This window comes from Brachyhypopomus gauderio, unplaced genomic scaffold (genome assembly GCF_052324685.1).
Source record: "Brachyhypopomus gauderio isolate BG-103 unplaced genomic scaffold, BGAUD_0.2 sc165, whole genome shotgun sequence".
Taxonomy (NCBI): domain Eukaryota; kingdom Metazoa; phylum Chordata; class Actinopteri; order Gymnotiformes; family Hypopomidae; genus Brachyhypopomus; species Brachyhypopomus gauderio.
The window spans coordinates 306,714-322,500 of record NW_027506986.1 but is presented as its reverse complement, the minus strand read 5'-3'; the positions used below and the strand labels follow the sequence as shown (position 1 = coordinate 322,500).

Here is a 15,787-nt window from a genome sequence, read left to right as displayed (position 1 = left end):
TGTGTGTGTGTGTGTGTGTGTGTGAAAGAGAGAGAGAGAGAGAGAGGGAAAGGAGGAGAGAAAAGATTAATTACTATTTGTGGCCAGCAATTTCATGAGGCTGGCCCAAACCCAGCTGTGGAATGATGGCGCCCTACATCAGTTTGTAGTCAGCCATTCACAGATTATTAAAGCTTTGTAAGATGAAGTGCTTCTCCTGCCTGGTTTGCGCTCAGGCAATATGGAGGAGAAAAAGAGTGAGAGAGAGAGAATGAGAGAGGGAGGGAGAGAGAGAGTGGGAGAGAGGGATAAATCTGAGAGAGGTAATAGCCAGACATATGTCATCATTGCCTGTTTACCATAAATCTAGCAGGCGGTACAGGAGGCAGGACTGATGCTGACTTCACTGTGCTGACAGCCATGATTGCTGCTTGTCTGTGTGTGTGTGTGTGTGTGTGTGTGTGTGTGTGTGTGTGTGTGTGTGTTTGTGTGTGTGTTGCCATCAAACTCCCTCATTCATAATGTATCCACTAAGCTCTCAAAATTTATTTGATCAATTACAGCCAGTTTGCTTCAAATAAGAGAGGTTGGGGAAAAAAAAGCTTTTGACACTGCACAGTGTTGTCATGGTTCCTGATACTGCACAGTCAAATAAAATAATGTTATTGCTTTTATTTTCAAATTCTCCAGCATGTCTTTATATGTGTGTATATTTGTTATGTGTTTATATTTGATATGTGCATATATTTGATGAATAAATGTAATAATGTTTGTGTATTGCACTTAGAATGATCAGACACTGTAAAGCTGTACTGTGAAACTTTTCATGATCTGTAGTGTAAAACTAACCCTGGTCTGTAGTGCAAAACCATGAACCATGAATGTGGTGTAAAACTGGTCCATGAATGTGGTGTAAAACTGGTTCATGAATGTGGTGTACAACTGGTTCATGAATGTGGTGTGAAACTGGTTCACGTATGTGGTGTAAAACTGGTCCATTAATGTGGTGTAAAACTGGTCCATTAATGTGGTGTAAAACTGGTCCATTAATGTGGTGTACAACTGGTTCATGAATGTGGTGTAAAACTGGTTCATGAATGTGGTGTAAAACTGGTTCACGTATGTGGTGTAAAACTGGTTCACGTATGTGGTGTAAAACTGCACCAGACTAATAAGTGATGCTCCTTGTTTTGCGGTTTAGCATTGAATGAACCCACTATTGACTACGGCTTCCAGAGATTGCAGAAGGTCATCCCCAGACATCCAGGTGACCCAGAGAGGTTGCCAAAGGTCAGTACGCTCTGAGAGAGAGAGAGAGAGAGAGAGAGAGAGAGAGAGAGATTTATTCTAGAAATGTCAAAACAAGAAACCATTCTGTCACCATATGTTAACTCATGCAATCTCTTTTGGCAAGTCATCACTATTCAATCACCAAAACACACACGCACACACACACACACACACACACACACACACACACACACACACACACACACACACACACACACACACACACACACACAAACACACAAACGTACACACACAGAACAATGATTGTGCTGCTTGCAGACCCACCGTGTTTGGATTCCGAGAGAATTGCGCAAACTTTCGGTGTGGCGAAATAGTTCAATTAAGCGTTTTTCCACTCCAGTAAGCAGCAGCGATTGTGATCAGAGCAGAGCCCCTTTCCTGATGGGTGATTACTTTCCCCTTGTTTTCCTTTCATTTTCCAAAGCTAGATCCACTTTAATCTTTTGTTTACAAAGCTTTCCGTTATAAGTCCTTGTCTTAGTGGGTTAATAAATGAGGTGCACACACACGTTAATATCAGCAAGCTCTCTCAGAACCATCGTGTTTCTCTGTTCGTTTTTCTCCATTCAGATTCAGCGGTCTGAGTGTTATTCCTTGCTGTTCCCATGTGTCACAAACACTGCGCTCCCTGTTTTGCAGGAGAGTAGAGCGGTGTCATATGTATCGCTCCTCCCTATGCCTTCCTACACACTCTTCTTTCATTCACTCTTTTTTGTGTTTTTATTTCCATCATTTGCCTTCGATATGATCTGTGACTCATGCCCAGTTAATAGAAAATACGTTAATTTCCCATCTGAGGCAAGCACAGAGCCCTGGGCCTTTGTTAATAACACGTTAAGAGATTACTCCATTCCCAGAGTGTGGGTGCCTCTTGTGAGCTGACCATCACTGAGGTCTAATAACAAATATCTATTAAAGGCCAGCGTGGGGCGTCCAGCGTGGGGGGCAGTTAGCATGGGGGCAGCTAGTGCGGGGGGCAGTTAGCATTGGGGAGGCTAGTGCGGGGGCAACTAACGCAGGGGCAGCCAGCACCATGCTGGCTGCTGTTGCCATTATCTTGAGCCTGGGGCGTTGGGGTGGCTGCATCTTTCTCACACACACACACACACACACACACACACACACACACACACACACACACACACACACACACACACACACACACACACACACACACACAACCACACTAAGCATCCCCAAGTGCAGGCGCCCCACGCCACGTGATGCGTTTCAATTACACTTGGCTTTCTCTCTCTGCGGAGAGCAATATCTGGACCGGAAATCTTGTTCCAGTAAATGCTTTAAACTATCCATTACCAATGAAAGAGCAGGAGCTCCCTGCCTGGATGTCCAGGGTTAGGGGTAGTGAAGGAGCACGAGCCCTCCCTGCCTGGATGTCCAGGGTTAGGGGTAGTGAAGGAGCACAAGCCCTCCCTACCTGGATGTCCAGGGTTAGGGGTAGTGAAGGAGCACAAGCCCTCCCTGCCTGGATGTCCAGGGTTAGGGGTAGTGAAGGAGCACGAGTCCTCCCTGCCTGGATGTCCAGGGTTAGGGGTAGTGAAGGAGCACAAGCCCTCCCTGCCTGGATGTCCAGGGTTAGGGGTAGTGAAGGAGCACGAGCCCTCCCTGCCTGGATGTCCAGGGTTAGGGGTAGTGAAGGAGCATGAGCCCTCCCTACCTGGATGTCCAGGGTTAGGGGTAGTGAAGGAGCACGAGCCCTCCCTGCCTGGATGTCCAGGGTTAGGGGTAGTGAAGGAGCATGAGCCCTCCCTGCCTGGATGTCCAGGGTTAGGGGTAGTGAAGGAGCATGAGCCCTCCCTGCCTGGATGTCCAGGGTTAGGGGTAGTGAAGGAGCATGAGCCCTCCCTGCCTGGATGTCCAGGGTTAGGGGTAGTGAAGGAGCATGAGCCCTCCCTGCCTGGATGTCCAGCACTGATTGTTTAGAACGCTGTCATTTTCTGCTGTTGCTAAGCTGCAAAACCACACACATATCGCTAATATCTCCCTTAACATCCAACCCAAATGCAAAAAACGTCCGGGAATCCAGAGGAGAACCGAATTTGGGATATGCCCCGTGCTTTCCTGCCCTGGCGAAGGGGTAAGGCACAGTGGGACTGCTGTGGAGGCGGAGCTGGAGGTGATCTTTGGGGGGAGGTTGCTGCTGGCGAGGGGGGAGGGGCTTTCTAATTCAGGTAACTCTTCAGCACCAGGGAGCCTCGCACAAGCCGATTGCTGAGGAGAGATGAATCCTAGCAGTTCCAATAAACAACATAAATATTTGATTTTGGCTTTTAATGGACCCAAATGTGGAGTTCAGCCGCATGTAAATGAAAGTGCCAAGTGATTTATCATAGTTACGGCAGCCGTCTGCTGCGGGCGGCCGAGCGACAGGGTCACAGCCGGCTCCGCGCAAAGCAGCAATTGACCCTTACACGGATCCCGATAGGAGCGCGGGTGAGCAGGCGTCTGCAGCATTAGAGCCCAGACAGGCTGGAGTAATAAGGGCCTTCGGAGGGAGAAATGTAAACGGCGTGTTAGCAATAAGGTGAAAGCGTCACACTCCTGTTCTCTCTGCCACTGCAGCACAGAGTTGATAATACTACCGTGATATTGATTTCCACTGCGCCTGCCCCCCAACACTCCCCACACCACCACCACCACCACCACCACCACCAACTCCTCCTCCCTCCTGTCCCAGGGAATCTGCAATGGCTACGGTTTGATGGGTAATTGTGGTCGGGACGGAAAACCAATATGGCAAGCATGTATTGCTTGGGACGTACACTAATAACGGCACTGCTACATATGTACACTCTTAGCGAGAGTGCGGCTGAATTGAAGTTTACCTCCCTAATTTTAGATAACATCGAAATTTGCAAGCCCGATCTGGGGCGTCAAACAAGCGTATTTATTCACAAAAAGAATAAAGGCAACATAGAGAATCGGTGGTGGGGGGTTGAAGGCGGGGTGGGGGGGGGGGGGGGGGGGGGGGTTGGGGCGAGGGGGCTGCTGGGGGCACTTCTCCTCCCATCCTCTCCTCATTCTCACCATTTCAAAAACAGTGTCGATTATTCTCCATATGGACTGAAGACAAAACCGCAGAAATGGGAATCTGATTAGACACTATGTATTTGGCTCCTGCTGGATCCCTGGATCTTTAGTGCCATGGCAGAGAGGCAGCCTGCGCTGTTTTACTGGTGAATTAATCTCTGCCTCTTTCCTTTCCTCTCCACGTCTCAACCTGCCGAACGCAAATCTATTCCGCTTCCTTCTCAATCTAATATACAAGAAAATTTATTAGAAATGCATTCATGTCGAGCAATTACCCATGCATTAAAATTCATCTTCTTTCTCTCGGCTTTTTGAAGTAGCTACATCTATTGGGCCCCACACTCCTCAATGTATTCATAACCCGAGGCTACAACTAACAGAATAATTGCTTTACAGTTTAGAATGACATTAGCACCTCCAGCCAGCTCACCTCTGCTACGTGCTGCGGTGCTGCTGATAGACTCTCCACTCCACATATCGGAGCATGATAATGATAAGGGCCCCATTTAAACGCTTCACGTCCACGGGCGGAATAGCGAACACTTGTAATAATAACGCCCCACATTTGTCATGAAGCGAGCTCGGGGATCGTTTTCAGCTTTAACAGTTTCCGTTTAACCCGGAGTCTCTTACATCTCCACGAAGGCAGAGAGGGAGAGAGAGAAAGAGAGAAGAAGAGTCAATTACGCCTAGCGCCAGTGTTTCCAAAATTTACATCGAAAGGCTTCTTAAACAGCATTCGTTGCTAATCATATTCCCAGCATGATGCCGGCGGATCCGAGAGAGGACCATACCGGAACGGCGCAAACTGTGTGGCCCCTCCCCCTCTCGGACCCCGCACGAGAGCACACTCCATCGCCACCCGCTAAATCCGCTTCATTAGCAGAAGCACGTCGCGGCAAATGGTGGATTAGCGTGGAGAAGAAATGTGATTCCTTTAAACTATTTGTATGGTTCCTGGGTACCGGGTGGCATATGGACGAGGAGTTTGAGAGCACCATGGCCAGACGCGCTCTCCACTCGCCCAACACGCCCGTCTTAATTGTTGTAATCGTCGGGTAAAATTAGGCGACGTGGAAGGAGTTCCATGATATGACGGGTGGAGATGATGAGTAATTATTAGGAGTGCAGAAAAACACTTTATCTCACTCAGAGAGAAAGAGAGGTAGAGTGAGTGAGAGAGAGAGAGAGAGAGAGAGAGAGAGAGAGAGAGAGAGAGAGAGAGAGAGAGAGAGAGAGGCAACTGATGGGACAGGATTAAGACAGCTGGGCCTTCATTGATCGTACCTGCCGCCTGACAAGTGTAATTCTTTATTTGTATGCAAACTAGATGCATGCAACATGAAGCAGACACACCAATTTCTGAGGTAAATGCCCATTTTAAGAGCCACTCATCCGCTCCCTCTCAGGATTAGAGTGTGTCTCTATAAAACGTATGGCACACACCGCCGGGCCCACTTCTACGATTAATCTTGATAAATGCACATCCAAGATGGCGGCAGTGGCCCAGAATGAAGCAGCCAGTCAGCCATGCTAAACGCGCGTTGGGCGAGTGTGTAGGCGAGGACGCGGACGAGGTCAAGGCACCATGCACAGCCAAAGAACACTGTGGGTTTTACCATACACACATACACAGTCATACACACACACACACACACACAAAGGTGGAAATAGAGAAACTTCTGTAACTCTATCCCTCTCTGAGGTCTCTGTTGGTAACCTTGATATAAAACAGAGAAAAACCTCTCTGCCCAGGCTTCTACGTTTGTGCCTAAATTGAACTTAACCTCTCAAATGTGAGATAACACTGAAATGAGATTTGTTGGAGCAAGGCTTAGAAATTTAAATAAAGGCCAATCTTCATACATGATGTTAAGAGAATTCTGGATAACGAGGATTGCCCTCAACTCACTGAAATAGATCTCAACAAAATCACAAAGAAATGCGTATTTCTTTTCAGTTAATCTGATATTAATAATTCAAAGCATTATCTTTAGAAAACACAAACAGCTCCAGTGTTGGCGTTTGAGGAGCAGCGGGGTGGTGGAGGGCTCACCACAATAGACCTGCTCAAGCAGGCTGGGCTGGATCCGGCCCGCCTCGGCCCGCCTGCCAGACCGGGGCTCATTTTTGAATGGAAGCTTAGCAGATATTTAATCCATGTTGTGCTGTAAGTAGGTAGAAGCATGCAGACAGGAATAAGGCAGGGCTTGTGGGCACCCACGTCCCAGGGCACAGCCTCTCAGCCGCCACCGTGGGCCAACTCATTTAGGAAGTCCTTTACGACAGCCTCTGAAAGAGGTTAATTGAAAAATTTCCTAATGTCATTATGAAAGAACTAGATTAACCCGAGCTAATTCGCTTTATTGTTCTGAAGAAAGAGGAATGGGCATTGAACTCCACTACAAATTTGGGGCACGAATTAAAGGCTGAGATGTTGTCTTAGAGGACCCTGCCAGTTTAATTAAGATATGGAAAATGACTCATTGTTCTTCAGCGCTAAAGTGGGTGGATTTAGCAGCCAAATGCAGCTTTATGTATCACAGTGTGTCAGTGTGTGTGCGTCTGTGTGCATGTGTGTGTGTGTGTGTGTGTGTGTGTGTGTGTGTGTGCTCATAGTTGTGTTTGTTTGTTTAATACCCATACGGCTGCAGCATAAAAAATCAAGTGCTCTTTTCCATTCATTTAGCTTAGAGGTTGCACACCACTTCACACGCTTTGGAATGTGATTCAGTCTAAAGAAATTGTTCCTGGACAGAAACAAATTGTATTTCTTCACTCATGTGTAGATACACCTATCTGTATAGCCTAAAACTTTTAGAGCCTGGAAAAATTATTTATATCCATCCACATGTAGCATTCTGCATAAACAGGCTGGCTCCACATCTGTGTGACTCATTATGGTGTGAATGTGTGTGTTGTAGGAGGTTCTGCTGAAGAGAGCTGCTGACCTTGTAGAGGCTCTGTATGGAATGCCCCACAACAACCAGGTAAAAGCCCCTCCACCCCACTGCACGCTAATGAAGAGCCTCTCTCCCACACTCTCCGCACAGGGGCTGTAATTAAATCAGTGCGTCTCTGTGCTGTTCCTCGTTCTACATTTCAAAGCTAGCTGCAGGGTATTGTACTGTAGCAGGGTGTCACTCCACCTAAACCAAGGGCTTCCTCATTCTTCCCTTTATTTGTGGTTGCTGCTCATGGAGCAGATAGAGGAGTTAATCACTCACAACACACACACACACACACACACACACACACACACTAGTTTATTTAAATGGAAGAATAACCTTGAACTTGGCCCAAAAGGCATGTTTCTGAAGCATATTCTAGAGAGCAGTGCGGTGTTGATGTGGTTGAGAGGTCTAATACATATTCAGAAGGTCTAATACATATTCAGAAGCAATGATCCATAAGCTTGTTCTTTAGTATTATGGCTGTGCAGGGGCAAATGCTTCAGAATTCATGCACATCACAAATAAAAATAAATAAAGACACAAACAAATAAATACATAAAAATACTACTTCAAAACACCCAACCCCTCCCCCACCCCCTCCCAACATGCAACAGCAGACGTTTGTCCAAACGCTGAAGTAGTTCAGACGCTCAGCCCATCTCTCTGTCCCTGATCCGTGTGTAGGAGATCATCTTGAAGAGAGCGGCTGACATCGCTGAGGCCCTCTACAGCGTCCCCCGCAACCACAACCAGATCCCGTCCCTCGCCAACACCGCGTCTCACGGCAGCATGATGGGGGTGAACTCCTTCGGAAGCCAGCTGGCGGTCAACGTCTCAGAGACCTCACAGGGTAAGGGTCAGGGTGTGGCCATGCATGCGGGTACAAACAACTACCACGTAACAGCTAAAAATAATAATCTTAATAATTACCTAGACGTTAAGTCTATAACTAGTATAGAACTTAACAAATAGAGCCACCTTACTAAAGCTAAATGTTACAGAACATGCTATGGCAAATTCAGTAGTAAAGATTCTCTTTTATCTGTGAACATTTGGCTTTTGAAATGCTGCCCGTTAGATTTAGCATTAGCACAAGGCTGCTGCATCGGGTGTGCGGGTGGGTGCGGGGGGGGGGGGGGGGGGGGGTGGGGGCAGCTGCCTTGTGGTAGGCTACTCTCTGCCTCCACGATGCTGATAATGGTCTTACACATGTTGGGCTGTCGCCAGCGTGCAGGTCAGACTATAGGCTAAGCATGGTGACGCACTCTTTAAGATGGAGAATATTCTGGTCATGCGAGTGCAAGCCGCCATGCACGCGTGTTTAAAACCCGACGGTGTCACGCGTTCCCTAGGCACACGGCAACACTCACACACACAGTAACTGCACAACACACACAGCCTACAAACATGCTACAGGGAGAACACATGACATAAAGTGTTCTGAGGCGTTTAGGAGAAGGCTTAGAGATGTGTCCACCCCTGCAGTAGTTCCTTCCCAGCATGCCAGGGCAGGCTACGATGTGGGGCAGGGTGAGGGGGAGGGTTAGGGGTTGATGGGGTGGGAGGGGTTGTGTCTAAACCAAAACAACCCCATCTGAATTGTCCTGGTTGGCATCGCTACATCACCTGTCTGCTCTGCTGCAGTTGGCTACAGCCGCAACACAAGCAGCGTCTCCCCCCGCGGCTACGTGCCCAGCAGCACCCCGCAGCAGTCGAACTACAACACCGTGAGCAACAGCATGAACGGCTACGGCAACGCAGGCATGCCCAACCTGGGCGTGCCCAGTTCACCGGGCTTCCTCAATGGCTCGTCCGCCAACTCCCCCTACGGCAGTAAGTATCAAGGTAATTAGCCCCTCCCCTCCGCTTTTCTCTGCCCCACCCACCTGTGCTCTCCTTCCTTTTTGACACGCCTCTGTCTGTTTGTTTGTTTGTTTGTTTGTGTTTCTTTTATCCTTTTGGGAATGTGTGCTACTGGATAAAAGGAGGGGTGACTCTGGAGGCTGAACACCTGAATCAAAGCCACATAGCAATCCAACCAATCAAATAACACGATGACAAAAACTCCAATTTCACTCTACCGAACAGGCCACAAACAAAACAGCAAACTCTTAACAAAGAAAAAAAGTCAAACTTCCCTCAAAAATACATCGCAAAATTATTTATCAAGTCAGAGTCGATAAAAACACCTATTATCCAGAACATGGCTGAGGCAGGACATCTCATCTACCATTCCAACCCCATTTTTTATTTATTTATTTTTTTTTCAATTTACTCGATGATTTCTTCATTTTCCATTTCTTTTGCAGGAAAAAAAATCCCTAAATTCTGGCCATTTCATCATAGCCATTCCTCTCTGGTTTGTCTCCATACCCATGATTATGATTTGAAAAAGAGGCGAGGCCTGGCTCTCCCTGAAACTCGTCTATGAGTATGAAGAGTAAAAGGAAGTGAAGCTCTCTCTCTGAGTGGTGACTATGTTTGCTTTATTGCAGTAGTGCCGTCGAGCCCTACCATGGCAGCCTCTTCGGTCAGCCTCTCTTCAAACTGTAGCAGTACGCACGGCATTTTCTCATTCTCACCTGCCAATGTCATCTCTGCAGTGAAACAAAAGAGCGCCTTTGCCCCCGTTGTCAGGCCCCAAGCATCTCCACCTCCTTCTTGCACCAGTGCAAATGGCAATGGACTTCAAGGTGAGAGCCGCCTCCCTCCTTTTATGATGCCGCACCTCCGCCCTCACCCATTGGCTCGTGCCAGTGCTGACCCCCCCTGGCACGCGGAGGAGCCGCCCCCCCCCTTCCATTCACTACCACCACCACCACCACCACCACCACAACCATGCTGCTTCTCTAACATGGCTATCTGTGTGAGTCCCATAACTGTGTGTGGATGGCTCGATTTTGCGGATGGGCGAATGGCCAGACGGAATGTGTGAGTGGAAGAACCACATTATGCATGCAGGCACATGGCATCACCCTGCACGTGTGGCTCTATGTACTGATTTATTTGTCTAACATTAGCGATCAAGGGAAGATGAATGTCTCCCGAGGTTTGCTCACTGTCACTCTCGGAGGGTTTGGCGCAGTTGAGCAGGTAGCCTTCGATAGCAGAACTAGTCGGCTCATATCAAAAACACGTCAGCCCCTTCCTGAGGCGGTCCTAACACAAATAAACTCTTCAATATGCTTTGGCCATTCAACTAATGCATTATTCACCACCCTTGTTTACATTTGATCTGAATTGAACATGGTATATAATAATAATCACAAACTCCCTTACCCTTGTAACTTCTATGCGACCCCAATGGACATACCGGGGTCAGGGGTGAACAGAGACTGTATATGTCTAGTACAGATACTTCACTGTGCTATTTTAATGGATCCTCGATAAAAGAGCACCATGTTCTTAGCCAAAGCACACACACACACACACACACACACACACACACACACACACACACACACACACACACACACACACACACACATACAAGTTGCCCTGATGTTCTTCTGAACATTATAGATAGTAAAATAATGCATGTTTTCCAACAGTAGTTCACAGGGCAAGTGCATTAAGATTTCATAGAGCACCACTGCCCCTTGGCTTCCCACAACAGCAGAGGCAGCCATTGTTTTGATGGACAGTGTGGGGTGGCAGTATGAAGCCAGAGAGATGTGTGGAGTGAGAGTGCGCAGGCTGAAATCCTCCGAAGGACAGCGTTGCTCAGTGAGCGACTAGCCGTGCCTGTTAGGGACGCTCGCGTTTGCTCTTCGTCAAGGCCGACTTGTTTGCTTTGAAAACATGTTTTAGCCATAGTGTGTGCATCCAAGATTAATACTGTTAGAGCTAATGAACTGGGAAATTAAAGTTCATGCTGTTACATGCATCCACTTATTAATATGTGGTTTGCAGAAATTAATGAGGAATGCCATGGCATTGGCTGCTTTGACAAACTTAAAAGCGCTTCAACCATGACTCTGCAAATAAGTGGAAAGTAGCTAAGGGATGTTTTCTTTAAAAAAAACAAACTGGCAGTTCACTAGCCACATAATTGTAGAAATGAGTAGAGTTCATCAATCTTAGCTCTCTCTATCACACCAGAGCTTAGCTTGCCATCTCTCTTGGATCTTGCGATAGTCTTCTGATACATCTTTTAGATGTCGTGATAAGTAAAGATTAACACACACATACAGCCAGATAGGGCAATGCAAGTGGTGGCCTCCTTTGGCCCAACAGCTGGAGGCAGAAAGAAGGGAGGGTTTCGATTTGTGCAGAGCTGATTGGAGCTTGCATGTTGGCGAGCCCTGGGGTCAGCATTGCCCAGTGACGTTAGTCGAAGTGACCGTGTTGTTTCTCAGCTGTCATCATGGCCATTCCCCAAGGAGTCTGGCTTCTCTGATGGCCATTAACAAAACGCTAAGAGAAATCTCACACATGTGGCAGTGGGGATTCTTTCTCCTCAGAATGTCAGTCCCCCTTTAAAATGTTGAAGGCTTTCCGGCACTTCTTGCTGGAAAAGAACATTCAGGCAACCCCCCCCCCCCCCCCAACTACCCCTCCCACCCCCCACCTCCCAAACTTGATGCTAGAATCTTGCAAACACATTCTGTGCTTTCGTACACTGCACCGAGCCTTGTCAGTAAGACTCTTGTCTGAAATATAGTGACGCCTTTTACTGCTGTGGGCTTTCTTTGTCTTTACCTTTGTTTGGTGTCTAGAGGTATGTTGTGCTAAAGTTTTTGTTTCTCATGCTTTGTCTCTGTAGCTATGTCCGGACTGGTGGTTCCTCCCATGTAGATTGCACTTCTTGTAAAACGGCAGTGTCCACGCAGTGAGCCTTGGGGCACCTCGTAGAACATTCTCCAGAACATTCTCCAGAAAAATGTCTCATCGATCATGAAGTAAATCAACACCTTCGTCTGTAATTCAGAGGAAAAAAGACTTTGTTTCAAAGATTTTATTCAATCTAATATAAATCGACATGCAAGAAACTTTGTCATGAACAATTTAATTTTATTGACTGAATTTCTTGTCATATTTTCACATTTCTCAGTCTTGAAGGGGAAAAAAAAGAAAAAAATTGCCTATTTTGTATAACCATTTCTGGTTTGATCTTGGCTATGTCTAGTTCTTGCTATGTGTGGGAAGAGATGTTGTGGATATGCCATATGATAAAAACACTGACTGAAATGTCTGAATGTTTCTTTTCAAACGATGTGCAGCTCCTGCACATCTCTATAATGTGAAGTCATTTAGTTTTTCTTTTTGTTTTTTTTTTGTTTTCTTTTTTTTTTTTTGATACGTGGTGAGGAAAAAAGGGGGCCAAGCCAAAACAGCAGAGCCAACAAACTGGAAATAATAAAGCCTGAAATATATGGTCTATAAAACATAAACATTAAACATGACTGCGAGTGAACAGAGACGAACAGACAGAGGAGATGTTATCATGCATAAATCATCTAAAATGAACTTTGTAACTTATTGTAGGTAGAAAATGTAACTTTGATATTGCAAAAATTCTTCTCTTTGCCTTCAACAAGCACACTAACAGAGTTGAAATGCTACTGTCTGTTGGTAAAAAAAAAGAAAAAAAGAAAGAAAATACCTTCCACTGCTAAAAGCTTCCTGTAAAGCAAGTGTGATCTGCAATGTTTTTCAACTTTTTGCTAGCACTGTATACTATTGCATTCTTAGGCTACTGTGGAGTCCATGTATCTTGTACCAGAAAGTTGTCCTTGAACCTCTAGCTCCTTACTCCCTAATGTGTTTTGTATGTGGTTATACAATTGTAGACTTTTGTGATTTTGCCAAAGTTGTAGCTAAATATTTATACACTTGTCTTGAAATTTTCCAGATCCACTTAAATATTTAGTACAGAGTTTTATTCCTACTAAAACAGCTAGGAGTAAAATAGTCTTATACATCGCAACACTTTCACACAAACACTTGCGGTCACTAAGGGGTTTTTTGTAACATATCAATTATAAATATTGTATTTATCTTTGAAATTTTGTATATTGCTTTCCATCATTTTATTTGATCTCGTATGTAATGTTTATCATGGCCGATATTGTGATGCAACACAGAACATTATGCCAAGACCAGTTGGTGCCATTAGTGTTTGTGTTGTATTAATAGATTTCAATGTCTATCCTTTTCATTTGTAATTCAAATGTTTTGTTACATCATCAAAACAATTCCGTCCATTTCTTTTTCATTATTTGTTACTTTGAGGAGCAGTCAAATCCATTGTTTATTTTTATATTATAATTTTTAAGTTATCTAAACAAATACTTTTTTTTGAATAAAAATGTTTGTTGTATAGTCAAATAAATTGTTTGTGACACATGGCTGTAATAATATTAGTAGAAAAAGTGCATGTCCAGCAGGGGGAAGAATCAATTGTGGTTGTAAATTTTGTTTTTGTAGAATGTAAAAAGGCATTTTTACCTGCCACCCATGACGTTGCCACATAGTTCAATATAGTTCAACTGTGTTTACAGGAACAACAACAAATGGACAAAAGAGAAAAAAAAAACCCGCCAGAACTATACATACATTACTCCGTAATGTTTATTAAGATATGTCAGAAAAAAGGTCCATCAGAGCCTTCTGACTGAATCTCTTGAGAGTAATCATTCTCCTGGTTCCATGACAACCGTACACCACAATACCAGTCATCATTCCATTAAAGTCATCAATGGTGTAAAAAGCACAAACATTTTTTACTAAAATAAAAAATAATTATTGTGACCCCTCATCTTTTTGACTATTTTGTCAGTTTCTTTCTTTCTTTCTTTCTTTCTTTCTTTCTTTCTTTCTTTCTTTCTTTCTACTCTTGTTTTAAAACATTGACTGTACTCTCCTAAGTATGGTTGAAAGTCCAAGGGGAAGAAAGGTTCGATTTTTGTATAATATGTGAAGAACCGGAATTCAGATGTTCTATATTGTACATGCCATTTTGTAATTACTTCATGATGCAGTAGCACAGTAGCTAATTACGCTAGTAAATCAACTAATCCCTTCCCCATCTCTCTCTCTCTCTCTCTCTCTCTCTCTTTCTCTCTCTCTGTCTCTCTCAATGACTTCGATTTTCATAGTTGTGCCAAAATCAACGGATGAAACAATTATTTGTAAGATTTTGTTTTGTTTTGTTCTGCACTTAACACTTTGTAAATCTCCTGTTGTGCTGTTAAGTGGTCTGTCTCAAACCCAAAAGGGGATGGTTTCCCTCTTGGCGATGTGCGCACGAATTTCCTTCAGCAGCAGGAAGCAAGGGCAGAGGGAAGAGGAAATGGGTGATGAATGTGCAATGCGTTTGTGAGAGCTCAACACAGCGGAGCGAACTGGAGGTGCTGATGAAGCCACCTTGACAGTGAGAGGAACCCAAGGGTACATGAAGTGCTTTTGTGAATATCATTTCTGCAGTCCGGTTCCGCGTTTGCAGAACGTCTGTAGTCTGCAGTCAGCTTCTGCGTCTTAGGCTAATTAGACCCTACACTCAGTGTTTTGTTGATGTTAGTCTGAAGATTTCACTAAATGTTAGAATGACTGTACGGGGAAAATACTATTTTTGTTTCATGTATACACTTTTTTATGTTTGTCAACATTTCTACATTTTACTGTACAAAGATGTTCATTTTACACAATATTTAATTAAAGTATTTCTTGTCTGTGGCCAGTGTGTTCCTCCAGTCCAACTTGACTGTCTCTTTTATAATATAGTTCATGGCTAGAAATACAGTACTTTGAATTGAACCTTAATAAGGAAACATAACTAAATAAGTTACGTACATTTTCCTTTTATATTTCCACTACAATGAACCTACAATGAAACAAAGAGCATTCATGTTCTTGTGTCTTCTAGATGTTTCAGTGTGACAACATCAGTGATCACATTCTGCCTTTAGTAACACAGTGAATGTGTAAATAAAAGTTTAAAACCCAACAAACTGAGGAACAGAATGTAAACCAACAAGTTGCTATGGAGAATTTGCAAACATAAAATATTCTGATGCTGCTGCAAACCTTTATGAGTCAACCATCACGAAATGGAGCAAGCTAACATGGCCGCCACTGTTGCTGTTGTGGTGTCAGCCGAGGCACTTGGGACTTGCTGGTTTGGGGTGAGCTAGTGACACAGGGCTTTCATCTTCCACTCCTGTGAATTCCTGGAAGAAAATGGCAGTCTTGAGGGGTGGCTAGGGAGGGGAGGGGGGGGAGTTTGGGGGGGGGGACGACTCACTGTCCACTGATCCCTGAAGAACATCTGCCGTTTCTCTTCAGACTTTCCATGCTAGCTCCTTCTGCCAGCATCACGACCGATATTTCACTACACTCCTCACACACCACAGGCCCACGGCAACTACAAAAGTGGAAGAGTAGACTCCATCAACATTAACAAGATATCATTAGTAGACCAGAAGAACCCCTTCATCTACACATGATGTGAATTACAACCTACAGGCACACATGGGGTTTGTCACTCATAC

The 15,787-nt window shown here is 45.0% G+C and overlaps 1 protein-coding gene across 1 annotated transcript in view; it reads left to right on the top strand.

The window, feature by feature from the left end:
• Positions 1-13,910, top strand: part of LOC143501248 (transcription factor COE3-like) — a gene marked incomplete at its 5' end in the record, with an annotated part of 28,622 nt that extends 14,712 nt beyond the window's left edge. The window contains 6 exon segments of the mRNA XM_076994844.1: positions 1,181-1,269; positions 7,266-7,331; positions 7,980-8,145; positions 8,940-9,128; positions 9,899-9,988; positions 12,061-13,910. Of these exon segments, the coding sequence (XP_076850959.1) occupies positions 1,181-1,269; positions 7,266-7,331; positions 7,980-8,145; positions 8,940-9,128; positions 9,899-9,988; positions 12,061-12,092 (632 nt within the window).
• Positions 13,911-15,787: the final 1,877 nt, after the last annotated feature.